At 42.1% G+C, this 26,498-nt stretch overlaps 3 protein-coding genes across 6 annotated transcripts; all 3 read left to right on the forward strand.

The window, feature by feature from the left end:
- Positions 1-22: 22 nt before the first annotated feature.
- On the forward strand, positions 23-3,469 carry trmt2b (tRNA methyltransferase 2 homolog B). 3 transcript variants are annotated; one of them, XM_049599954.1, is made up of 3 exons: positions 23-204; positions 288-1,030; positions 2,764-3,469. In XM_049599954.1, exons 2-3 carry the CDS (start codon positions 473-475, stop codon positions 3,385-3,387), a joined length of 1,182 nt encoding a protein of 393 aa, XP_049455911.1. In that variant the 5' UTR covers positions 23-204; positions 288-472; the 3' UTR covers positions 3,388-3,469. The 3 variants fall into 3 exon arrangements, with proteins under 3 accessions (XP_049455911.1, XP_049455908.1, XP_049455910.1); XM_049599951.1 differs by having other exon boundaries at positions 23-1,030; XM_049599953.1 differs by having other exon boundaries at positions 23-1,030; positions 2,809-3,469.
- A 2,990-nt stretch (positions 3,470-6,459) lies between these two features.
- scdb (stearoyl-CoA desaturase b) lies at positions 6,460-15,625 on the forward strand. Of its 2 annotated transcripts, XM_049599956.1 has the most exons (6): positions 6,460-6,721; positions 7,947-8,202; positions 9,037-9,167; positions 10,529-10,734; positions 11,807-12,039; positions 14,805-15,625. In XM_049599956.1, the coding sequence occupies exons 2-6, from the start codon at positions 7,965-7,967 to the stop codon at positions 15,002-15,004; spliced, it is 1,008 nt and encodes a 335-aa protein (XP_049455913.1). In that variant the 5' UTR covers positions 6,460-6,721; positions 7,947-7,964; the 3' UTR covers positions 15,005-15,625. The 2 variants fall into 2 exon arrangements, with proteins under 2 accessions (XP_049455913.1, XP_049455914.1); XM_049599957.1 differs by lacking the exon at positions 6,460-6,721 and having other exon boundaries at positions 7,662-8,202.
- Positions 15,626-20,821: 5,196 nt separating this feature from the next.
- On the forward strand, positions 20,822-26,498 carry wnt8b (wingless-type MMTV integration site family, member 8b). Its single transcript, XM_049600492.1, has 6 exons — positions 20,822-20,892; positions 21,773-21,806; positions 22,817-22,955; positions 23,539-23,664; positions 23,757-23,899; positions 25,315-26,498. The coding sequence occupies exons 1-6, from the start codon at positions 20,822-20,824 to the stop codon at positions 25,882-25,884; spliced, it is 1,083 nt and encodes a 360-aa protein (XP_049456449.1). The 3' UTR covers positions 25,885-26,498.

Below are 26,498 nucleotides of genomic sequence, written 5' to 3' on the forward strand. Positions count from 1 at the left end.
TCATCATAGTTGAATACAACCGCCAGGAAGCACTTTCTGATTTCTTTCTCTTTTAAACTCTATTATTTAAAGCCAGGGGTGTTAAAGTTAATAAGTGTATCTGCGCTAATCGTGTTCGTGACACTAGCCGACACCTGAAGCACCTTCAACTATAATAGCTACTTCTTTGAAAGTCAAAATGGCTTTGGCAGCTGCTCGCAGCAGGTCAGTCATATTCGTTAAACGTAATATTCTGCATACTTTAAGGCAAAACTGTCTGTTGTTTTCAACTAATGACACTACTCTAGCTGACCAGAGGAAACCACCTTCAAATAAACAGAGGAGAAAAAGTCATAAGAGACCTCCCTGGAATGATAACCTGTCCTGGGAGGAAAGGCTGGCTGATGTGGTCACCCCTCTGTGGAGGCTGAGTTATGATGAGCAACTTGAGCTCAAGCAAAAGCATCAGGAAAGGATACTATCTCAGCTCTCCATGCATCTCTCAGGTGAATCAACACCTGTCAGAAGTAAACCCAGCTTCCCTGTCTTGTCTATCCTGCCATCACCTGTTAGGGATGGCTACCGCAACAAGTCTTCATTTTCTGTTAACAGAGGAGTGGATGGAAACACAAAGACAGTTGGGTTTTACGTGGGCACAGGCAAGGAGAGAAACATTGTATGCATCAATGGAGACCACCTGCTCAACGTCCCAGAGAGGCACAAACTGGTAGCCAGATGTTACCAGGATTTTGTCCGCCTCTCTCCACTGGAGCCCTGCCTGCTGTTCCACACTGGGGGTCACTGGAGAGAGGTGACAGTGAGGACCAACACAGAGGGCCACACCATGGCTATAGTGTACTTTCATCCACAGGCGCTCACCCCAGAGGAGGTGGCAGTCCATAAGGCTGAGCTGGTGGATTATTTCACACAGGGGCCTGGATCAGTCTGTCAGCTGGGCTCACTGTTCTTCCAGGAGAGCACCATGACTCGATGCACTCATGAGGAATCGCCCTACCAGCTCCTGCATGGTCAGCCACACATGTACGAGGAGGTAATATACACCATCAGGGCAGAATTACAGAGAAGCCATAAGGAAATTCACATTGCAGCATTCCAGTATTGCAACATCATAATCTCGTGTCCAACCGCAGTAGACAATGGAAAGTTCTAGTTTGATAATAATTGCTGGTATACTTTTGCCTTACTACAAATCTAGACACAAAATTGCTTTACATTTTTAAATATGTTTTTAAAATGGTCATACTTTATATCCGATTGTTTATTTAGTAGTTGCATTAAATTACATAATCATAGAGAATAGGGCTGCCACGATTAGTCAACTAATCAATGACTAATCGACTGTTAAAATAATTGGTGACTATTTTAGTAAGGCAAGGCAAGGCAAGGCAATTTTATTTATATAGCACCATTCATACACAAGGCAATTCAATGTGCTTTACAAGGGAAATATGTTAAGATAAAAGATTAAAGGAACAATAGATCATTAAAAACAAAAGCTAAAAGCAAGAAAAACAGTGCAGAAAAGTAGTCAACTAATCGGTTTGAGTCATTTTTCATAGAAAAGTACTATAAAAGTACCCCAAAATACTCTTACTGCAGCTTCTTACGTTCAGATATTGGCAGCTTTACACACTCTCCCGTGACAGTGAACTAAAACTCTTTGGCGTGAGTATGAAACATGACATTAGATGACGTAATTTTGGGGTTTGGCTGAGACAGGCCGACATTTTTCAACATTTTAACACATTTTTTGATGAAATGATTAGTCGACTAATCGAAGAAATAATCGACAGATTAGTCGACAATGAAAATAATCGTTAGTGGCAGCCCCAATAGAGAAAGAGATTGGAAGGAAATGTTTCTCAGAATCAGCCAGTTATCAGCAGTAAAAATATGATACCAGAAACAGGCTGCAGCTAACGATTATTTTCATGATTGATCAGTTAGTTTAGTCTGTAAAATGTCAAAAAATGCTCATTACAATTTCCCAGAGCTCAACGTGACATCTTAAAATAGCTTCCTTGTCCAACCGACAGTCCACACCCAAAGACTTCCATACATTTACTACATCATACATCATTTACTACTTACTATTTTAAACGACAAAGAAAAACAACAAATTCTCACATTTAGGAAGTTAAAACCAGCAAAAGTTTGATATTTTTGTGTGAAAAATGACTGAAACTATTGATAGATTATCAATATAGTTGGTGATTGATTTTCTTTATGTTGACTAAGAGATTCATGGACTAATTATTGCAGCTCTATACGATAATAATCCAGTGATTCAGTGTTAGACTTCCTTAAAGTTGGGGGACTTGTAAGAGCTAAATTTTAAAAAGGATTGGTGAACACTGATGCAGCACAGACCAAGATATCCTCAATTTATTTGCAAATATGGTTCAGGTTCCCAAAACACTGGTTCCTACAGTTCCCATGATGCAAGGCGGTAGCATCTTCCATTAGACCCAGACCCTTCTCACCTTGTTCATGCCCATGTCTCTAAAACTCTACGTACCATCTGTAATGCAGGCTGTCTGGTACAGATTACTAGCCTCCAAACTCAAACTCATACAATTTACACAACACATATTTACTATTATACAATTATTTTCAACTATTTCAACATGACATCAGTATGTAAATTTGGTGGTGTGATATTAAAAAAACAAACAGAGGAGAGTGGGTAGCACACAATTCATGTATGTTCACATTATATTTGTTTTTTTAATTGCTGTTTCTTTGTTGTTTTGCCATCCACAGGTGCTGGGCTTTAAATTCCGTATCTCTGTGGATGCCTTCTTCCAGGTGAACCACGCAGCAGCTGAGGTGCTGTACAGCACAGTGAGAGACCTGTGCATGCCAGACTCTGAGGAAGGTGGAGGCAGAACAAAAGTTGGTGGCACTCTGCTGGATGTGTGCTGTGGGACAGGTGCCATTGGCATTATTACGTCTCCCAGAGTGGACAGAATTATTGGGATAGAGCTCTTAGGACAGGCAGTTGAAGATGCAAGACACAACGCAGCTCTCAATAATGTGCAGAACTGTGAGTTCATTCCAGGGAAGGCGGAGGTAGTGCTTCCTGGACTTATGTCGCAGTTGAGCTCAGCAGGTGGAGGCCCTGTGGCAGCTGTGGTAAACCCTTCTCGAGCTGGCCTGCACCACAGAGTGGTCCGAGCTCTACGAAACCAACCTGCTATCCGTAGACTGGTGTATGTCTCCTGTAAACCGGATGGGGAGGCTATGAGGAACTTCAGGGAGCTTTGTTGTGCTCCTGACTTGCAGAAGAAACTCACAGGAGAGGCATTTTCTCCAACGCTGGCTGTGCCTGTGGATATGTTCCCACATACTCCTCACTGTGAAGTGGTGCTACTTTTTGAGAGGTAGCAGGTGGCTTTTGTTCAAAGGTAGGCTTCAACCTTCTAACACCTGTGGTTGCTTTAAATTAGAAGCCTGGTGGAGCATTGAATAATGGTGTACTGTATGCTAAATAAAAATAGCTAATCTTACACCCATGGTTCACGCACACGTGTTTTCATTTATTTGCTTGATAGACCTCTTTTCAGGTCTTGCTTTCGGGGTTGCAACAAATGGTTATTTTGATAATCAAACTGCTCCAAAAAGGGGCATGTGGCTGCAGGTTTGTGTTCCAGCCAATCTAGAGCACACATGAAGCCTGTACTATGAAGCAGGATTTGGAATTAGCGAGCTAACTTCAGGGTTAACTCTGAGTTTTCAGTACGACAAAGCTGGTTCTCTTTTTACCGGGATAAATCACCATGGTAACTTATGCCGAACAGCTAAACTGCTACGGAGCAGGCTAACTTCAGAGTATCAGATCACAGCATGCCAACACCCAACCTCTGACCATTTATATCAACGAAGAAAGAAGTATCCATGGGCAAAAGTCCCAAGTCTCAGGTCAAGAAGAGTCGCCCATGTATTGATATAGGTCAGTAGAATTATTTAAATGTTTCAGGGCTCTTTTTCCACTGGTTTAAAACAGAGCATCTAACAAACACAGAGATTGTTAACAACACTTAACACATGATTTTAGGAGGATTTAACTTATACAAAGTTTAGACATACAAAGCCCGCAGTGATAGTGTTGCTGTTTTACACTGATTCCATCACTGCAGCTCAAAATAACATGAGACACCTGTGTGATGGGAACAGACTATATAAGCATTTAAGCATTTTTTGCCTTCAATGGACAGGACAGGTAAGCGTGAAAGGGGGAGAGAAAGAAGGGGGGATGACATGCAGCAAAGGACCACAGGCTGGATTCGAACCCAGGCCGCTGGGGCAACAGCCTTGTACATGGGGTGCCTGCTCCACCACTAAGCCACCAACACCCCTAACAGACAATATTTTATTAGTAAAATAACACACACTGGTAATTGGCTCTTGTTATTATAAATGCAACATTTCAGTCAGATAGACCTCATCAGTTATTAATTTGGTTACTTGTCCGTTCTTTACTTCAGAAACAGAAACAGTCTGACATCACTTTAAAGTGTTTCATGTGTGTAATTAACACCCCGCCTCTCTCACATGAAGGAGCTTGTGGCTAGATAGGAAAACCCAGAATTGACTGAACTAGTTGATAACCAGCTTTGTAGCACCAGTTATCCAGACAGCCAATGTTAGGGTTGGTCAAGCCAGATAACAAAAAGATACGTTCATATCATATCATATATGTTGAAATGGCTTCATGGGACAGGCCTCTGGTGTGCTCCTGCTAGGTTGAAATGAAAACTTGCAGCCACACAGCCCTTTATGGAATAGTTTGGGCATGCCTGATCAATTAATGTTAGGCTATGAAATATTTGAAAAATAGGCCCCAAGGTGATGCTTTCAAGTGGCTTGCTTTGCCTAACCAACAGTCCATGACTCACATTATAGACGCAATTTCTAGTGATATGGAACAGAGGCGAATCCTCACTGCCAGCAGATGCTGCTGCTGCTTTTCTGTTCATTTAGACAACTTTCATCTTTATCAGTGTGATGAGTTCATGGAGTTTGTTGACCTCACGTAATGCCCTAAACATGTTCTGCTATGACAACTTATGCTCCACCACAGAGGGTGGACCAGATGAAGGTGACCTTAGAGTTGAGTCAGTGCGTCAATTACAGTGTTAATCCACTAAAAACTTAATAATAAAGTTAATATTTCCTGCACATTGAATTTCATTATATTGTGTTAGATGTCTATATTACTGCGTCCACCTCCTGTGGACGTGCCTCGTTGCTCCTACCCTGCAGTAGCTGCATTTGTGCAGCAGGTGGCACCATTAACTCTTCCTCTGAGCCATCCTTCTAGGAAACATCCCATCCATTCCAGTTTACTAAAGGTCAGTAACAGGGGGTGTACAGTATGACTGGACCAAGTTTTGTTCCTGAGAGGTTACCACGGTTTAAATGAGATCATAGATTGCGACAAGGCGGCCTTGGCTTAGAGATAGGGTGTTCTTTTATGTCTTGGGTGAAGTAATGGGATGATGACAGTCACGTAAAAAACATTTAGGCTGAGTGGGGAGACTGGGAAATGAACTTTCTTACCCCCATGCTGAACATATAACAATGAGCAGTCTCATATTTTACTCCTTTCTGCACATGTTCTGGCTAACTTAACCAAAATTTGGAAGAAAAAATGCACATGCAATACATTTCTGTAGTTTATTGGGCAAAAATGTAGTTGAGAAAATGAGGTAAAAAGGTATTTATCAGAGTTCAGGAGGCTACTTTTGAAATGTGGTAGGTTGCAGATGACTAGTTGGTTAGTCCTGATTAAGGTCTATAGACCAAAACGTTGACCCAATGACCCAATAAACACAGCTTCAATGTGTGTGCGGGAGCAAGTGTGATTTTTGCAGATGACTAGTTACCCTGTTAAAAATGTAATAAGTTATATAACTATATCATCTCATCAAAAATGTGTAACTAATTTCATTTAATTTCTTTTTGATTACTTTCCTCACCCATGTTTAAACTGGGCAATAAAGCTTAAGTCCGAAAAACATAAATGCATAAATGTTGCAGTCAAGTGTGTCCCAACAGCTGTGTTGACCCATGCAGTCTGGAGTTATGCCAAAATAGGGCACTCCTGCACTGTGGACACGTGCACAGCAACAGAATGAATGTTATATTCAACATATTAAACATATCTTTGTAATAAATTCCACTGGATTAATGCACCAACTCCACCAGAAGTTGGGATATAGTGGCCCAAGTTCATGACCTCATCAGACTAGACTTGTTTCAAACCTGTCAGCTGAAGCCTGAAAAACAAAAACTCCCTTTGCACTGCATAGTGTCTGTATTAGTTTAGAGAGGAGTGAAATGTCAGAGTGGCTAAAGGGCATAGTCATATGCATGCAAATGTCTTGATGGCCACATGTCAGCCTGAAACTGTCATCCTGCTGCATGACATCATGGTGGCAGATGAGCTGATATGTCTTCACCTCTGGCACCGTTTCATCAGATTGGTTATTAACATAAAGCAAACAGCCAATGGGATATCCCCAGCCTGTGGCATACCTCACCGACCACTTGCTTTAAAACGTCCTCAGATCATGCATTAAGACCGCAGTAACCGGGGATCTACACACCAGTGCACGTCTTTGCTTTTTCCCCCCATCAAACCTACATCTCACGTGCACCCGGATCCCCTGCAGCTTTGGTATATCCCTCTTTGGTGAGGAAGCGACTGCTGAGCACGGTGAGTTGACTCAACCCGGGTAAGCAAACGATTTTGAATGAGCTTTTAGAGGAGAAGTCGGTGTATCATACATGCAAATATGAGATGGCATTTGACTAGTGGTGTCGCTGCTGTTCAGCCCGGCAGATGTCCACCTGGATAATATTTTACTGACATATGCTGCTGCCTACACAGCATGTTACTGTGCCACTGGTGGCAGCCATTGAACCTGCTTTACATCTAGAACTTTGATGCATGTGCTCATCACACTTTAAAATGACATATCATAGTTTATGAGGCGTTAATGGTCAAAGGGGGTTTTTGCGTTCAATAAAGTGGCGGTTCCCTACTGGGAATGGTTATGAGTTTCACAAGATCAGATTAAATCTCACTATACAGCACCCCGTGGTGCAGCGACGCCCAGAATAAATACATAAAACAATGAAAGAAAATTTGACAATGCTTGTTTTTCTTTAGGCGCCACTATGCTTGAATAGTTATGTTTTATTGTGGATTTTTTGCATCATATGTTGCATTTAGAATGTGTTTTGATTGGCTGCTGATTTTCAAACTCAATGGGACTTCCTGGTTGAATAAATAACAAATAAATAAGAAGGATGTAAGAATACAGTTACATGCTTTAAATGACATTTAGACTGTAAGAAAAATGTGGTTATCCTCTAAGTTAGTGTGTTGTGGCATAGTGTGGTGTACAAGTTTTACAGTTGTGTACCTGTGAGTGCACATGTGGCATCTTCCGGTGCCACAGACATGTGCCATATGCGGGTTAAAAGCAGGGACACTGTCAAAGTGACATGTCACTAACAGTTGGCATATGATACTTATTAAAGAAGCACACATTTGGTGGGAAGTGGGGTCTCGTGAAGCGCAGGTTTATGTCGCACGCGACGACATTTCATAATCATGTCAGTATGAGGCGGTGTATGTGCTGCATGGCGGTGGGAAGTGGTATGACTTGTAACACGGGAGCGTTAGATAACGTTATACTGTTTGCTAGAGTAATGGACCAGTAGGGCTGCAGCTGCATACCATAACCCAGCAGCGACATACCAGTCAGATTATGCCACTGGAACCAGAGTGGCACGCGCTCAGCCGCACACTGCTGCATGTACACAGCCAGCCGCCGTACCTTCCTCCCTGTTCCTGCATCCCGCCGTGCGCATTTCACTGAGCAACATCTCTCTCGCCTTTTTCTCCTTCCTGCTGCGCACTGCTGCTGTTACAGAACCCCCCTTCAGCCAAAATGACCGAAACGGAAACCAGGAATCATCACGCCGACAAGCAACAGATCAACGGAGGTGCCATGGCAGACCCGTCGACGGTGGAGGATGTTTTTGACGACACCTATAAAGAGAAAGAGGGTCCCAAACCGCCGAGGATGCTGGTGTGGAGGAATATCATACTGATGTCCCTCCTACATTTCGGTGCGCTTTATGGACTCCTTCTCGTTCCCTCTGCATCGGTCTCAACTCTTGCATGGTGTAAGTATCTACTGTATTGTAGCAGGCTTAGCTGTGCAGCATTATGTGGTGTTTTTTCCCTGCCTGTAGGCCACAGTCAGAGAACAGAATGTGCTGATGTTGAGTGATCATTGCTAACTACAATACATACAGCCTGAGGGGTCATGCCTGTGGGAATAATGGAGAATGAGTCATTCTGGGCCTTGTCATTTTCATCACACACGTCCATGCTTGTGAGCCTCCATATCTATTTTTGTGCCTCCTTGCAGAGCTCAACCCTGTGTGTGATTGTAAACTATTTATTGGAAGTATTTTAATCCCAGTGATAATAGACAAACATATGGCTGGATGATTACATTTATACCCTATATATGTAGACTATTGAGGCATGACTCGAATTCCTAAACAGTCCCAACTTTGTTTCCACTCTGGCACTGCATAATTTTCCCCTCTCTTTGCAATGCTGAGCTGCATATTATTTCACCGGGGAAGACAAAGCACAATCACCATCCCCATAGACATCCCATTGTGAGCCGTGTGGCACCACAACAGAATGCTCTTTGCCAGTCAGAAGCCCCCGGGTCTCAAATCCTGGGTAGTCTTGTCTGGGCTTCACATAGAAACACATTCAGCAGTTTTAGAACAACAAAAGTGTGAGGGCAGACCTGCATGCTCCCGCTGTCCCATCTCCCCACATAGATGACTTTTTCTGTGAACAAAGAGGCCAGGGTGTAATGGAAAGAACATGGTGTCCCAGTGACTCTGCTCTCATGGGGTGTAAAATTAATCTCAGTGTAGTGGTGACAGTTTCCCCCTAAGATCTCTGTCCTTTCCACCTCACTTTTTTTCTTGCAGCTGCAGTGTGCTACCTCATCAGTGCTCTCGGCGTGACTGCTGGTGCACACAGATTATGGAGCCACAGATCCTACAAGGCCTCCTTTCCTCTGCGAGTCTTCCTCGCTCTCGCCAACTCCATGGCCTTTCAGGTAAAGCAGGAAAAAATGTAAATATAAGATAAGATAAGCCTTAATTGGTGCCCAGAGGGGGAACTGGGCTGTTGCAGCAGCCCATTATATCTTTGGCAATTGCTACTTCATATGCAACTCAAAAATGTGTGGGTTTTTTTGTCCCTGACTGTCATGTTTGAGCAAAATCATGGATGTATGAACAGGATTCTGTGACATCACAACTAGTTTGGAAGCCAATCGTGATTCAGAATGCAACTTACGCACAAGTATGATGTGCAATATTGAAGCTCTTTAATGAGAAAGATGGTGTGGATATAATAAGAACAATCTTCAATCAGGCAATTGGATAAAAACAAATCAGCTAATAAAAACATAGTATACACAATGTCATAAAACAAGCCTGAAGGTGATCTTAAAGCTATCTTAATGCTTAAAGTTCCCCTTCCTGACATGCTGTAAAGTTTGTCAAAAGGCTCTGCTATGATTATTATTTTGTTTAACGTGGTTTTCCCACATAAAAAGTTAAAAAAAACAACAACCTTTCATTGATAAATTCTGGATCAGGCTCGTGCCCCGCCCACCACCGCTCCATGAAGTAGGTTGTGCGGTGAAAGAGCAGCATACATGAAGATGGCTAACATTAGAGGTCACACCCAGAATTGGATGAGGAGTCTATTGTGCACCAAAATCGTCGACTAGCAGCTGATGAGAATGGAAAGTGTAGTTAGCATCGTTTATTTGTTTATGCTGTTTGTTAGCTTGTTAGCTCGCACTGGCTAGTGGTTGTGAAAGGTACAATAGTATCTGCTGCAATGTCACAGTGTGCTCACATTGATCCAGTTTACGTCATAAACTACATATTGTATCATGTCTGCTGTCATAATTTTCACCATGTTAATGCAAACTCTGCTCTTTGCACTGACAAGTATGCTCTGCACTGGAGGTTTCAGGTTTCTTAGATAATGATTAGCTTTCGAATTTGTCGTCTATCTAATCTAGTTTGTCCAAGATATGTTCAAATCTCAGATTTAAAGGACGAGCACAGACTGTCACTAGAGAAGTGTTTTCACATTCCTCAAACTGCACAGATACAAGTCAGTTGAGCCAAAGTCAGACATTTTAGGGGACATGAATAGGGGAAAAACACATTTTCAAGCTGAGGAGATCTTTAATATCCATCACATTTACTTGTTACAGTAATAACTTGTAAAAAAAAAAGTGGCAATTGTATGTTTTTCAAATAATTGTGTAGGATATGAGACAGTAAGTATGCATTCAATGTCATCTCCGACCTTAATCTGATGAAGTGTAACCCCTGCTCATATCTAAGCATGCCTTACATAATCCTCTCCATCTCTGCATGTCTCTTTTGTGAGCAGAATGACATATATGAGTGGGCGAGGGACCACCGTGTCCACCACAAGTACTCTGAGACGGATGCAGACCCCCATAACGCCAAGCGTGGATTCTTCTTCGCCCACATCGGCTGGCTGATGGTTCGCAAACACCCCGATGTCATCGAGAAGGGCAAAAAACTGGAGCTCACAGACCTGAAGGCAGATAAAGTCGTTATGTTTCAGAGACGGTGAGCGAACATTACCTACAGTTTGTTTTGGGGAACAGTGCTGTTCTTTTTAAATTGGTGTAATCAAAACTTCTGTTTTTCAGCAATCCTTACTAATGTGCAGCTATTTTTCACTGTGTATTTGGGGGTAACAATTGAACACTCTTGAGCTCCTCTGCACAATAAATACTCCCCATATTATCTTTCTTCAATGTATCAGACAAAATGCTGATGTCTGCAAAACGGCCAGCACTTTTCAGGTGGATGCCTCTTTAAATATCTTACTGTTGCAACTAATCTATAGTCAGAGTTAAGGAACTGAAACCACTTTTGGGGGAAAAGATCATAGCCATTGTTTTAAAGATAAAAATGTCAAAATGTACTAGTCTGAGACGGACCATGTATCAGCATCAGGTGTTGAAGGCACAACGCCAACACCCATTCATCATCTTCTCCTTGACTGTCACGTTACTTCCTGCATTACCTCTGAACGATGCCACCGAAATCATCGCTAATGTGTCTTGTTATTAGAAGTCATTTCCCTTCTGGCCTGAGCTGCACAGGATGTTGTAGTCTGGGTTATATTGACCATGCAAACACTTGATAACCACGATCTGCTGATAAGGGATGCTTTTTGGACCAGAGATCAAATCACAACTTGCCCTCGTAGTCGCTGCCAACATGTATACTCTGCTGGACACAGTCCCAGATTTTCACTCCTGCTGTCGGGCAAAGGAGGTTAATCATGCCAATATGCTGACAATTGCCCTCATAACAGAGTAGATTAGATTAGATTTAATCTGTGGCGTTTATAGGACCCTTAACCCCAACGTGAGTGCAGATTTAAATGTTTTTGCAGTCGGATTGTTTAAATCAAGCCCATGATGCAATATTTATCTTAACACACATTTAGAATGTAGTGTGGGATTACATAATGGATTACATAACTTTTGCTATGAGACAAAAAAGTCGGTTTAATCAAAAAACAAAAAATAAAACATTTACAATCTGTTTTATTTCATCTCAATTTAGGTTGGATTACAGCCAGATGAAAATGGATCTGTGTGTGATACAAGTTGTTCTCTTGTTTCAGGCATTACAAGCTCTCTGTGTTGATCCTCTGCTTCCTGGTGCCAACGTTGGTGCCCTGGTACTTCTGGGGTGAATCCCTGGCTGTGGGATACTTTGTCCCCGGACTCCTGAGGTACGCTGTGGTGCTCAACGCCACCTGGCTGGTCAACAGCGCTGCGCACATATGGGGCAACAGGCCTTATGATGTGACCATTAACCCGAGGGAAAACCCACTGGTTGCTTTCAGTGCCATCGGTAAGGAAACAGCATGTTCATTATTACTCGTCCTACAGTAATGTGCTAACACTGTATCATTGCTACATGAGCACTTCTACGTAATTTAGTGTCTTCATGTGCCAGAGGGACATTTGAATGATCTTTTCATCACTTGTTGAAAGCTTGTCTTGTTGAGTCAACCACAGTGGGGTTGTCCCTCAAAGCTGATTCAGTCTGGCATCTGTAGTGGGACAGTGTGCTAATCCAGCGGCTGATGTTTATCTTGTCCCGGCCGTGCCAGTTTTAGCTTTGAACTTTAGAGGTGGTCAGCTTTCGAGTTGTGTACTTAGTCGTTTTTTTTAAAGCTGGACACTGGTGGGTTTTTTTGAGTATCGCTGTTTCCCATGAGTCAAGACTTTATTGTGGTGGCTGACACCACGGGGGTGTGATGCTGCAAACAGCACCGAGCATTGTTAGCCGCAAAACAGAATCGGATTCACAAGCTTACTAATGATTGCACAAGAATGCACAATTCTGGCAGAGTTTTATTTGTTTATTTGTCTTTCCATGCAGTTTTAACAGAAGTAACATCGTCTGCTCCAATTTATCTACCAAGTTTAAAAGCAAGGTTGTTGTATTGCAGCTAACTAAATGCTTTCTAGCAACTGGGGGAGAAGACGGAAAAATGTCTTGGAAACAATTACTCTCCTAAATCTATTTTCACCTTTTTTTCAAGTCACACCTATTGTGTCATTTAATTAGTTTTTCCATGTAACTTGCTTGTTCCTAAGCACCCAGAGCAGCAGTAGTAAACACATGAGTAAATGAAGTAGTAAATACTGCATCCACTGGAAGCGTTTTTACACTAAAATTCACATTTTAAATTTTCTAATGATTACCTCAACGTTCATCAATTCAAAAATATGTCTCTGGATTGTTGAATGACAGATATCTCAGTTCAGTTCAGCCTGAAACTTTTCCAGCAACACCACCTGTGTGGGCTACATGATTTTAGGTTTTGTTGATTTGATGTTTTCTACTTCAGTGCCCAAAGGGATCTGTAGGTGTTGTTTCTCCTCAGGCTGCGGGCAAGTCTGTGCTGTAACCATGACAACCAAGCAGTGTAATAATGATTACAAAGACTCATTTAGGATATCAGATTTTGGTAGCATGCAAATTACATTACATGACAGTTAGCCTTTAAAGGGACGGTTCACCCAAAAATAAATAATAGGCTACATATTTTTCCTCTCACCTGTTGTGCTATTTATTTATCTAGATTGTTTTGGTGTGAGTTGCTTAGTGTTGGAGATATCTGCTGTAGAGATGTCTGCCTTCTCTCCAATATAATTGAACTAGATGACACTGGTGGTGCTCAAAGTGCCCAAAAAACACATTTGAAAAACTCAACAGCAATGTCTCTTTCCAGAAATCATGACCTGGTTACTCAAGATAATCCACAGACCTTGTTGTGAGCAGTTTCATGTAGGAACTATTTTCTTTCGGACTAACTACACCCGCCAACAGCATCACTGCACTGCAGGGAAGCATGCATCTACTCATGGACGAGAGGCTCATGTTTGTGACAGTGCAAGATGTAAACATTAGTCACTTTTACACTGCCTGTTCAAGATGGGAATATCAAGTCTTTTTGGCGGCTCTGTGTATAATTTGCAATTGCAGAATGGGGCAGAGTTGTCTCACCTTGGAGCCAGCAGTGGAGGTAGTAACAGTGCCAAAATGATGTCTGTGTAAATGGGACAGCCAGCAGGACAGGTGTGACGTTTTGACAATGTCTTATGCATGCAACCCACCATGGGAAATTTCAAAAGCAGCTAGAAGCAGTTAGCGGCTAACTCAAAGAAGAACAGTAGCCCAAAAAAAGAGCTCCTTAGCCTCTGAATAGAGGATGAGATCAACCACCATATAACAGAGACAGTAAATGATTATTATTATTGTAATGTTAATGCCATTGTTACTGTTTAGAAAGTACTGCCGATGCATATGCTATATGTCACAGTAGAGACTGACGCTGTGGCATTACATGTTATGTCCATCACAGCAATGCTGGCATGCTGTCTTAAATAAAACACTAGAGTGTCATGATGACGCCGTTGATTGGTTGAGTTTAAAAATGTAAAGGCGGCATAAAGAAGGGACCTCATAGCGGCCCTATTGCACAGTCTCTCCTTGGCTGAGCTGTAACATTAGCTAGCTCAGTGGTGCTAGGTGAGCTAGCAGTAGATGCACACTTCCCTCTGCACAGTGATACAGTTGGTGGGTGTAGTTTGGTAGAAAGAAAATGGTTCCTACATGAAATTGCTCACACAAGGTCTGCGGATTATCTTGATTTCTGGAAAGAGACATTGCTGTTGAGTTTTACAAATGTATTTTTTGGGCACTTTGAGCACCACAAGCTGAGCGCCATCTAGTTTCATTACATTCCAGGGAAGACAGACATCTTTACAGCTGATATCTCCAACACTCTGCAACTCACACCAAAACAATTTAGATTGATAAACTGCACTACAGGTAACATGAAATACATGTGTTTTTGATTTTGTGGTGAACTGTCCCTTAAGACTTCCAAATCCCAAAAGTCCCCCATTCACTCTCTCCACTTAGCATCAAATCACATTATCAGTCACATGCTGCCACTTGCTGTTTGTGGATGTGCCAGAGTCCTGTGCATGTGTTTAAATGAGTGGAAACTTCCCATATGACTGTTGGATGCATATCTTCATTCAAGTGATGAACTTGTTGACCTTCAGCACAACAGTGAGTCTTTCTTTTTTTGATTTCAGGGGAAGGCTTCCACAACTACCACCACACATTCCCCTTCGACTACTCCACAAGTGAGTTTGGCTGCAAGCTCAACCTCACCACTGCCTTTATAGACCTCATGTGCTTCTTGGGTTTGGCTCAGGATCCCAAGAGGGTGTCGAAGGAAGTGATCATGGCACGCATTCAGCGAACGGGTGACGGCAGCCACAAAAGCGGCTGAGTCACACCGGCTACAAACTCTGCAACTGATACCGACATGTCGAACCGAGACAGAACATAGCAACAGGTATAGCAGCATTTCAGTGGTGGTGGGAGGGGGCTTGATTACCATGCTTCTGATTATAAGATAAACCTCCTCCCCGAGACTAATATTGGCTTTAAAGAGTTGTAGATCTTTCCATAAATCGTGTGGGTCTCTTAAGTTTTGAAATGTTCTCACCAACTATTAGCCACAGCCAGCGACTTGGCTTCATGTGCAAGCACAGCTTTTTTCACCATAATATATAAAACAGGCACAAAGAGAATGAAGCTAATTTGGATTTGAGTCTCTTTTTGCAGCAGATGGACAACCAAACTTTGTGAGCGGTGTGTAAAAGCAGTAATTCTAGGATAATTTACTGTATATCTTATTTGTTAATGTGCTATTTATTAACAGTCTTTGGCACTTTGAAAGCTTTTTTGAAACCCTTAACAGTGAGGTTTCTCTACAGGCAATATTGAGGGCCTTTTTGCTCTAACTTCTGTCAGTACTGCTTTGTCTCTTTCCACAGGGAGTGGAGTTTCATCTTGATTATTGGTTGTCTAGTTTAAGCTAAGGTTTTTTTTTTGTTTGGTTTTTTTTGGTAAGATAATAATCTTACTAAACTATGAGCTGCTGTTGTCAAGGCCAACACCGAGACAGTCAACACTATTGAACTGTCCCCATATTTTCATACCGAAGTAATCCTGAGTGAACGCCGATTAGATGTGTTATACTTTGGGATACTTTAACGCCTACTGTCTCCAACTGTACAAGAGGAGCTCTTAAAGAGGATTAAGCTTTCTAGTGTATACCTCTGATTGAGTAGTGAAGCCGCCTCAGACTTCTTACTCTTAATCTAAAGAGTTAATTATTTGCATTTATTTTATTTATTTGAAACACACTCTGAGATAAGGTCTCCCGCTCCCTCAGATAAGGCCAATTAGGCATGTGTAGGAGGTGCATTTACCTTTTGTGCTGTGTGATATTATTGAAACGTGTGTCAGGACTCTTGCCCGTATGCCTTACGAGGGTTGCACGCAGAAATGAAAGATTAAAAGTGCAAGTTATGGGAATAAATTAGGGCTTAAATTTACTGTCTAAATGCAGTTGTTTGATGTCTGTTTTTGAAAAATCGAAATTCCTTATTTATAATGAAAAAGAGGGACCATTCAACAAATCCCTGGCAAAATAATGGGTTACTATGATTTAATTTTTGTGTAACCAAAACACTTTGCTCTAAAAACAAGATCCAAAACTTGTTATATCATTAATGATAACGTTGTAATATGTGTCACACTTACTCTTTTACAGAGCAACGATTTTTTACAGTGTTAACTTCTTGAAGTTTGAATGCCTTAAAAAATGGCACATTTTTTTCAGAGAATGTTTTTGCCCACTGTATGTACCGTAAATAAAACCAGATTTTCTACTTGTGACAAAATATGTTTTGCTGTTTTTGTTGGGTTACTGTAATACTCCTTATTCGTATACTGAATAAAAATGTGATCATACCATTTCTGTTACATTCTTTATCAGTGGCTTCTGGATGCTACGACGATAACAACCACTAATGGTAATGATGATAAACTATAAATACAGTTAGTATAATATAAAGGACAAAATAAAAGTGTTTTGCAATGTGTGCCATAAAGAATAAAACATAGTCAAAAATAATAGAAATGTGGTGCTTAATTATTAAATGGAGAATGTAGGTTATAACTGAAACCTACACACTGGTGTGAAATGTCCAATAAACACATGAGCTCGTACGTACACTGAGCAAAAACATTAAATTAAAGATCTAAGACTCAGAAGATATATTTCACTCAGATTTCAGTCACAAATTTGTAAAAATATGTGTTTGTGAGCATTTCTTCTTCTTAAGATACTAATTCAACGGCATCATCGACCTTTTTCTTAGCAGGCATTGCAGATGTCAGTAGGAAAAGAGCAGGTGTATTTACTAACATCAATGATAGCTGCATTCCACTTAGGGGAGGTCCTGGTATTGTGTATGCAGTCTTACTGAAATAGCTTAATGGGGCACTTAATGGAACTGAGCCAACTGAACCAACTTCACCTGTGCTTCAGGTCAAAATGTCTGCTGTGAAAAACGTCCATTACTACACGAATGTGTTGGGATGGTCACAATTAAAGCCACTCTAACTTGCAGTTTGATCGAACAACACAATGCCACAGATGTCCCAAGTTTTGAGGGAGTTTGCCTTTGGCATGTAGACTGCAGGAATGTCCACCAGAGCTGTTGCCCTTGTTGTTTCCCTGAATTTGGCGGTACATCCAACCAGCCTCACAACCGCACAAGTTGGTTGGGATGACAAACTGCTGTCAGTTCAAGACCCTTCAAGCCAACTGTTGCATCAGCTGTTTGGGTGGCTGATTGTGTGGAAAGACGCTGGATGTGGAGGTCCTGAGCTGGTGTGGCTACATGTGATCTGTGGCTGTGGGGCTGGTTGGATGTAGTGCCAAATCCAGGGAAATGTCATTGGTAGTGTTAGTGAAGTGGGCCAAAGTTCACGGGCAACCGCTCTGGTGAACATTCCTGCGGTCAGCATGCCAATGGCACGCTGCCTTCAAACTCAAGACACCTGTAGTGTTTTGTCGTCATCAAAGTGCACATTTCAGAGTGGCCTTTAACTGTGACCAACTCCAGGCACACCTGTGCCACTGTGATGCCGTTTAATCTGCATCTTGATATACCACACCTGTCAGATGGATGGATGGATTATCCTGGAAAAGGAGACATGCTCACGAACACAGATTTGAACACATTTGTGACCAAAATTTGAGCTACATTTGCTGAACGCGTGAAAAAAGTCTCAGATCTTTATCTTGAGCATGTGAAAAATGGGAGCAAAGACAAAAGTGTAGTGTTTTGTTCAGTATAAATTCATCACATGAAAAATTTGAAAAAAATTCTCAGTCATCCAGGTCATGGTAATCTTAAGTGTTATATCATAGGCAACTGGACTTGCTTGAGTTTCTTGGAGATGTTTCACCTCTCATCCAAGAGACTTCTTCAGTTCAGAACTGATGTCTGACATCTTCAAGAAACTCAAAGCAAGTTGCCACTCCAGTGACTAGGTCAAGGGTGAAGAATCTCCAACTGTTTTTATCTTCTTCTTGTCGCTCCTGTTTTTGAACATGTTGTACTTGTTAATTGACGGCATTATCTCCTGTCTGCATGCCCATACTGATGGGGATCTACCTCTGCTTTTCATGCTCGTCTCATACATCTGACATTGTCGCACCTGTGACATCATCACACATATTTAAAATAGCTGCAGATATTGTTTTAACATTCCTGGAGGACAGACGTCTGTGGAGGTGCTCTTTGCTGTTTTGCACCTGTCCCTCCCGTATAGTCAAATGTTGAGACAGCCCCATGTGCTCAACAGCCCATGTGCAAAAAGAAACATTCCTTTCTGGGGCTCAATAAAGAGGAATTAGTGTTTGTTATCAACACATCTTTCAACCATTAAAAGGATCTATGAACTTGCTCCCTCTGCTGGAGAATGACTGGACGACAAGTCAAAGCAACAGCTGACACCTCCAGCCACTCTGTGTGTAAGCAGCAAATGCGATTTGCTTGTTGCAGTTGGTGATTTTGGCAGAGAAAACCTGCCACAGTCTGCCACAGAGCGCAGCCACCACTCTGAATCTCATCCAAATGTACTGTAAGTGGTCCCACCACTGCTGATCTCTGTTGCCCCAACAGTGACATCAGCCCGCTGTCCATTGGCTGCTGACAGTCAGGCCATCCTCCTCACGGCATGCAGCACCTCGGTGTTAGTCACGCTGCCAGCCAGAGCTCAGACACCTCACTGTTTCAGCCCAGCTCTTGCGGACTCGTGCAACATAGAGGACTTAATGAAATGTTGCTTCCGCTGGCCACTTTTCAGGGAATCTGACATCACAGTGTGGTCGACCTGAAATGATTCAGCTAAATGATGCAATGCATATGTTTTGGATATCGTGTACATTTTTGATTCCCATCATCTCCAATAAGACTCACATTTCAGTAAGCTCTGGTGGTTACACTTGTCGACGCATTTAGAGACAATCATGGAAGATTGCTAACACATTGCTTGTGGGAAATGACTTGTGATAAATTAAAGGCCTAACTGCATGCTTCATATAAAGGAGTGCAGCGGTTTTTGTTTTATTTCAACACAGGGAAGGGAAACAAATGAAATGGGTGGTTTAGGCATCCACCCTCAGAAAATTTTTAAGCATCAAACACTTAATTTCCTTCCTTCTAATTTTCTGCACCATTTTGTGCCTTTTGTGCATTAATTCATGGTGAAAACGTCTTAGATTTCAGGTTTTTCTTGAGGAAATAAATGCACATGATTTAAATACTGAGGGGGGGGCATGGCCCCTGCATGCCCCTCTTTAAAGCTACGCCCATGAAGGAATCATTTATCTGGAATTAAAAATGCTAAAACAACTGGATGGATATTTCACTTGTCATTCCTCTTTAAATCTTAATCCAAAAACATCCCTTAGAAGTACCCCCCTCCCCTCCCCTCCTCTCCCCTCCCAAATCACTTTTTCTCTAATCCTAATTTGCACACAAGAAGATGGCTAAAGGGCTGCCTGTGCCAAAGGAAAGGGTCCTAGGGGTCAGACGGGGTTATTGGGAAATAACCCTTCATGCAGTGTTGGGTAGGGACCGTCTGGATTAGTGATGCAAATGTGGCATATCTGATAGGCCTTTAATCTGTCTCAAAACACTTTATTTTCTGTATTTTGAATTTTCGGGTGCTATAATGAAAGTGATTATTGAAATATTGCAGGAAAACGTCAAAATTACATCCAATAAATCTCATTGTGAATACCGTGCACTCTCATTCCAAAAGGGACATGAAGGTGATTATTTATTTCTTATTCTGACTTTCAACAAGTGAATCAGCAACTTTTTTGGGATCCTGCATTATATTTAATAGTATTTTAGACTGTGTGTGTGTCATTTTCTTATTTGCTGGTGTCCGAAATATGAATTAAAACATCGTCACATTCACATTTGCGACTATAACTGCGCAAATCTGGCAACATCAAGATGCTATTCCTGATGATTATTCTAAAAAATAGCACCTGCAGTGGAAAAAAAACATTTTGTCACCAATTTTGTAATATAACGATGTGTGTGTGTGTGACCCCCATTTGAAATTAAATCTTCAGATAACACTTTTGATGCGTGCTCGTCTCCAATGTGAGTAACAGCCCTCGTGTTTGGTGATAAACACTGATTTAATCACACCTTTGTCAAACCACCAATTACTTCCTGCAGAACAAACGATATTTGTGGACCTATCCAACTAACAATTCGTCATCCAGAGGACTATCCTCCACTAATCCCTGACACTCAGCTGCGCGTTAGATAGCTTAAATAAACTATTTTCCCCCGGCCAGAAATTCAAGGGATCAGTGTTACACTTTTCCTATGGGATTAAACAGATCTTCCTTTGCTGCTGAATGGAGGCAGGGGAGCCACCGTTGCCCAGCCCTGAAGGCCCAGGGTGCCCTTTTGATCATTCCAGTCTCTCCTTGGTGCAATACCTCTGATTGGCCGAGAGAGTAAGAAGGGGGAAAATCTTTAATTAAGCAGATAATCTCTTGTTGGGACGAGAGCAGCTCCATTTCAGAGCCCCCTCCTTGAATCCTGGAAGCCCCTGGTGAAGGTTCATGCGCTGGGAGCTCAGTTTCCTCTCCATCGTTCGACTGTCTGCAGGCTTTGGACGGGCTCCGTCACCGTCACCTCCCTCACCTGTCAGGATGTTCATGCATTTGGAGGTTTTCTATTATATTTTCATTCTCCTGGCTCACATGAGGTCGTACTGCTGCTGGTGAGTTTCATATATTTTTTATTTTTATATAATTTTTTGCAGATTTATTTGGTTTCCAAACACAAAATAAAAATGCAAATTGTTCATTTCATTCCAGTGGCACGTGGTGAAATGACTGCAACACATGGATATATTTTTGTCTGTGTACATTTTCTTGCAAAGCCCTTACTTTATATATTTTTCTCTTACATTTTATTAAATTATTTGAACTATTTTACATGTAGAAAAAAGTATACTACCTAAATTTTGGGCTTGCTGGATTTGTTTTATTAATTTCACCACTACCACTTTTTAATAAAGCACCTTTTTATTTGAAGAAATAATACATTGTAACTAACGGCTTTATTAATGGTGAATAAATCATGTACTAATGCTTCATAAATCAGTTGTAAGCCATTATTAAGATCAACTTTTGGGTTGCCAGGTTGTGAAAACTCCCTTCTACCATCTGAGGCTTATCTCTAGCAAAGGGCTGCAGAAAAAAATCAATTTATTAACACTTAAAACCGCAGACTTGATCAGTTAAAGCCGTTTAATAATGACTTATTAACACACATAAGTACAGACTTGGTGGCTTATTAGAAAGTGAGAGAGCAATGAGCATTTATAAAGTGATTAGCAACATTTATTACCACAGTCAATTGGATTTTTCACAACCTGGCAACCCTGAAATTTAAGTAAATAAGTGTTAAAAACATGGCCATTGCCCTCAGTTCTTACATTTCTTGAAACAAATTCAGCAGCATTCTTCACTGAGGTCTTGATGCCTACTGGTGTCACGGTTTAACATGTTACAAGGCGCGCTAATGAGAGATGTTAGCAGAGGAATTTGCGAAGGACACTGAGCTTCCCTGAGTGAATAAGCTGTCTTCTTTTCCAGGTCAGTGAATAATTTCTTGATGACTGGACCCAAGGTAAGCCAACTTTCTTTTGATCTTTTCTTCCCAAAGAGAGAGCGCGAGAGAAAACATGCTTTCTCTGTTGTCCTTGTGATATCTGAACTCGAGTGTACAGACCAACTCTTGTACCTGTGTGTATGCAAAGATGGCCCCTAATGATATATCAGTGATATTCTTGGCCCTTTGTGGTGCTTGTTCCCCCCTCCGTACACTTGACCTTATTCAGGGCCTCTGTGAAACTGCGGGCTGAATGTTTTAAGGGGCGAGGGCAGCCTTTGCTGTAGTGGGTGGTCATCATTAGTGAGCCAGACCCCTGTGAAAGAGGTGGCACTCCATCTCCCCAAAGGCCACTTGAGACATATTAGTTATATTATCGCTCACACAGTGTGAACAAGCTGCAGAGAGGCAGGCGAAAGCCAAGGACAGAGCGTACTGGTTTAAGGGTGCTCAAACAATTCAGCGCATTCACTACAACTGATTGAGTTTAATAAAAAAAATAGAATAATATTTGAATCAGTTCACATTGTCTTTTTTGTGAAACTGACAATCAGGGTCGTCTCAGTGTCCAACACATAAAGGACTTGTTGGTATGTGCTGTCCATTTTGAAATTCTTGGGAAGGAAAGTGGCAAGATATAAACATAAAAGCAACTGAGACTGGTTCACATCACCTTTATTAGTTTTACATATGATTTTGTGAACCCAGAGTGTGTTCAGAAGCACCAGAAATGCTCTCTTGATTTATCGGATGTGTGGCCGCTGACTGTCTTTAAGTGGCACATGTCTAAACTCTGTGTTCTGGGTCAAGTTTGGGTGATTTATTCCCCTCTGTCACCTAAAAAAAATATGTTTATGTAGTATAAATTGGGTTGCATTTATAAGCAACCACTCACATCTTTTGAATTTGTATAACCTAAGGTGGATATATGTCTCAAATCATGCTCTCAGCTGCTTAAATCATGTTGTCGTGGGGAGTCTGTGCACCATTTCACAGGTTTAATATTTCCCTTGTCTCTGCTGCCACAGGCGTACCTGATCTACTCCAGCAGCGTGGCAGCAGGAGCCCAGAGTGGCATAGAAGAGTGCAAATACCAGTTTGCATGGGACCGCTGGAACTGCCCCGAGAGAGCCCTGCAGCTGTCCACGCACAGCAGCCTGCGCAGCGGTAAGTCCAGAGTCCCAAGACACCAGCTCAAACATCCCTGCACTGCAGCCAGGCTGAGAGAGAGAGAGGCTAATGGATTTCCAAAGATGTTTCTAAAGTGTTTTTTGTAATTATGTGCTTCTGTTTCAAGTTACTGTGTTGAAGGGGAGGTTTTTCTTTCTCCCTTTGTGAAATAGAGATGTTTGCTTAGTGGAAACATTCACCACCCTTCGGGATAGTTACAGTGGCCACGGTTTGCTAGAGGCAAAACAAACATGCTAATCCATTTCCCAACATCCCCCAGAATTACCGCCTCTATTTGCAGCTTATGAAAGCAATATACTGAGATTCACAAGACAAAGAGTCAAATGTGTCTGCCAATGCAAAACTGACTTAATTCAGCCAGTGTTTAGAAATGTAGAAGGTTTTATAGTCCTGAGCAGACTATGGGAAAATAACAAAAAACACGTCAAGACATTTTTTACAAAGAAGAAAAAAATGCAATATGAAAGGAGAGACAGGCAATTGTGATATTAAATGCCTATTCTACAATGAAGGATCTGTGTGATGAGACAGGCTAGTTAATGAGTCTCTCTGCTGACAGCAAATCGGGAGACGGCGTTTGTTCATGCCATCAGCTCCGCCGGAGTCATGTACACCCTAACCAGGAACTGCAGCCTCGGAGACTTTGACAACTGTGGCTGTGACGACAGCAGGAACGGACAAAGAGGTCAGACAAACACACACATCTGTACTTAAAAATCCACTTTTGAATCAAATAGCACAGATAATTTCAACGTCATTCTTTCAAATTTTTCCCAGGTGGCCACGGTTGGCTCTGGGGCGGCTGCAGTGACAACGTTGGCTTTGGCGAGGCCATCTCCAAACAGTTTGTGGATGCACTGGAGACTGGGCAGGACGCACGGGCAGCCATGAATCTCCACAATAACGAGGCTGGGCGAAAGGTACAGTAGGTGCTCTTAATTCACTCACTTGAGAGATAAGCCGTTGGTACAAGTTGCAGCGCAAGTTGATGCCTTGATTTGAGCCATACAGTATTAAAGTGGGTGGCGGTGTGCTGGAAATTTTGTGAATCTCTCCTGGCCCTCCAGCTGATTGCACAGTGTAAAGCACCTTTTGAATCATTTTTCTCCGCTCAGAATTACACTGAGTGTGCCACCCAAGCATCCCTTTCACGTCGCTATAAGTGAGGTGCCACTCGTCCGCAATAATAACAGTGTGTTCGGTGTACCAGAAGGGCCTATTTACCAGTGCTGAATGCCCCTTATGACAATACCTCAACTCGAGAATCTCAGGATCACTGGTGCAAGCTTAATTAGAGATCCTGGGGAGCCAGACATTGCACAGCATTCTGTATTATGCTGCTTTTTAAAATAAGTGTTTAGTTTTATTCTTGCAATAAGGATCCCACATTTATGTTGGTCTTTGTTTGGCCCCAAGGGAGTCTGAGGGGACCACAGGCGTGCAGCTGAAGTGCTCTTTGTTTACGGTGCCTTTGCTCCCCCCTGTTGGGCCCTAGGATCCCCATGGCACCTGGAGCATCATTGTAACAGAAAAAAATGGGGATAGAAAGAGAGAAAAACTCCTTTTTCATTTCTCCACTCAATGGGACTCTCCATTGGGTCTTCACACACTAGAAAACATGTTGATAATGAACATGCTAAATAAATACTCCTATTTCTTCTGGGCGGACAATGGGACTCGATGTGAAACTTTGATTCAGCCTCACCTCAACAGAAAGTTCGTCGCCTCCTCACGGAAAGAAAACGTCCCTTTTCAACCGACAGCTGTTTTGTGTCGGGTAAAGTCAGGAAACACTGAGGACGACAAAGAGGCTCAGCTCTGGACCTTGAAGCTATCATGTCTTTCTTTCAGCGTATTCATCCCTTTTTTATACTTAACTGGAGAATGTTGAGAGTACAACCAGTTAATTTGACAACACATCAATCAAAACACAATGGGCATCCTGTCTTTTACACACACATACTTATATGAGATACGTATGCATAGGCGTAGATTTCGGGGGGAGGCAGGGGACATGTCCCCCTCAATACTCAGAACATTAGCATTTGTCTGCCCCATTTTGACAAATTAAATACATCTACACTATAAAATTGATGCAGAAAAGGCACAAACTGGTGCATAAATTTCACCAGAATGCAGGAAATTAAGTGTTTGATGGTCAAAATTTTCTGTCAGAGGACCCCCTAACCTCATATGTGTCCCCCCAAATGTTGAAACAAAACCTACACCTTTGTACATATGCACACTCACAACCACAGAATCAGTTTCTGTCTTGTCTTTTGTATAAAAACAATCTTCAACACACCATTTTAACAATGTTTCTCTGTGTCCTCAGGCTGTGAAGGGGACCATGCAGAGGACATGTAAGTGCCATGGCGTGTCAGGAAGCTGCACCACCCAGACCTGCTGGCTGCAGCTGCCAGAGTTCAGGGAGGTGGGGAACTACCTGAAGGAGAAGTACCACAGGGCTCTGAAGGTGGATCTCCTCCGAGGAGCTGGGAACAGTGCGGCCAGCCGGGGGGCCATCGCCGAGACCTTCAGCTCTATCTCTCGTAAGGAGCTGGTCCACCTCGAAGACTCCCCCGATTACTGCCTGGAAAACCGCACTCTTGGCTTGCCGGGCACTGAAGGCCGTGAGTGCCTCAAGAAGGGCAAGAACTTGAGCAAATGGGAGAAACGGAGCTGCAAGAGACTGTGCGGAGAGTGCGGGCTGGCGGTGGAGGAGCGCAAAGCCGAGATGGTGTCGAGCTGTAATTGTAAATTCCACTGGTGCTGCGCGGTGAAGTGTGAGCAGTGCAGGAAGACAGTGACCAAGTACTTTTGTGTAAAGAAAGGAGGTCAGAGGGGAAGGAATGAGAGCGCCAGCAGCCGCCGGAAGAACCTGAGACTGAGGAAGAAGCACTGAGCATCTGAGCATCTATGTGTACCACTGCAGCTCCTGTCAGCACCCAAATTGTCTGTGCATGTTCAGATAGTGTGTGTGCTGGACAAAAGCTCAGCAAACAACTTCAGACCATCTTCATTGTCTATTTTGTGTAAAAAGTTAAAGACAGTGGGATGTGCACAAAGCCACATGATAGAGAAGTTTACAACTTTGTAGAGTTTTTGGTATAAATGTATTTAAGATATATTTTTATACTTTTTACAACGTTTTCGGGCATTTTAAGAATATTTCTCGGACTGCAAAATTCTCCACAACATGATTTATTTATTTACATAAACCTTGGGATAAAAATTGTTAGTTTTCGAGTGGTGATATGACTGTCGAGTGACGGCATGACTAGCTTTTAATATCAAAACTCGCCAAGTTGTATTCTCATGAATGCTTGTGTCTGTTGCCTTAGCAATAATATTCCTATATTTCAACCATCACTGCCAAGCTTTGAATTTCTTTAGAAATATTTTGACATTTTTGGGGACAGTCTGCTCTCCCATCATCTGGCTCGCCCTGATCTTTGCTGCCCTCTTGATGTATTTAATTGTATATAAAATGAAGCACTTTGTACTGTACATTGTTAA

The sequence above is a fragment of the Epinephelus fuscoguttatus genome, linkage group LG16 (genome assembly GCF_011397635.1).
Source record: "Epinephelus fuscoguttatus linkage group LG16, E.fuscoguttatus.final_Chr_v1".
Taxonomy (NCBI): Eukaryota; Metazoa; Chordata; class Actinopteri; order Perciformes; family Serranidae; genus Epinephelus; species Epinephelus fuscoguttatus.

Coding starts and splice junctions, on each gene's coding strand:
- wnt8b (XM_049600492.1), top strand. CDS start 20,822: ATGTTCATGCATTTGGAGGTTTTCTATTATATTTTCATTCTCCTGGCT. Junction 22,956..23,538: donor GCACAGCAGCCTGCGCAGCG/GTAAGTCCAGAG, acceptor CTCTGCTGACAG/CAAATCGGGAGACGGCGTTT. Junction 23,665..23,756: donor CAGCAGGAACGGACAAAGAG/GTCAGACAAACA, acceptor AATTTTTCCCAG/GTGGCCACGGTTGGCTCTGG.
- scdb (XM_049599956.1), top strand. CDS start 7,965: ATGACCGAAACGGAAACCAGGAATCATCACGCCGACAAGCAACAGATC. Junction 9,168..10,528: donor CCAACTCCATGGCCTTTCAG/GTAAAGCAGGAA, acceptor TTTTGTGAGCAG/AATGACATATATGAGTGGGC. Junction 10,735..11,806: donor GTCGTTATGTTTCAGAGACG/GTGAGCGAACAT, acceptor CTCTTGTTTCAG/GCATTACAAGCTCTCTGTGT.
- trmt2b (XM_049599951.1), top strand. CDS start 179: ATGGCTTTGGCAGCTGCTCGCAGCAGGTCAGTCATATTCGTTAAACGT. Junction 1,031..2,763: donor AGCCACACATGTACGAGGAG/GTAATATACACC, acceptor TGCCATCCACAG/GTGCTGGGCTTTAAATTCCG.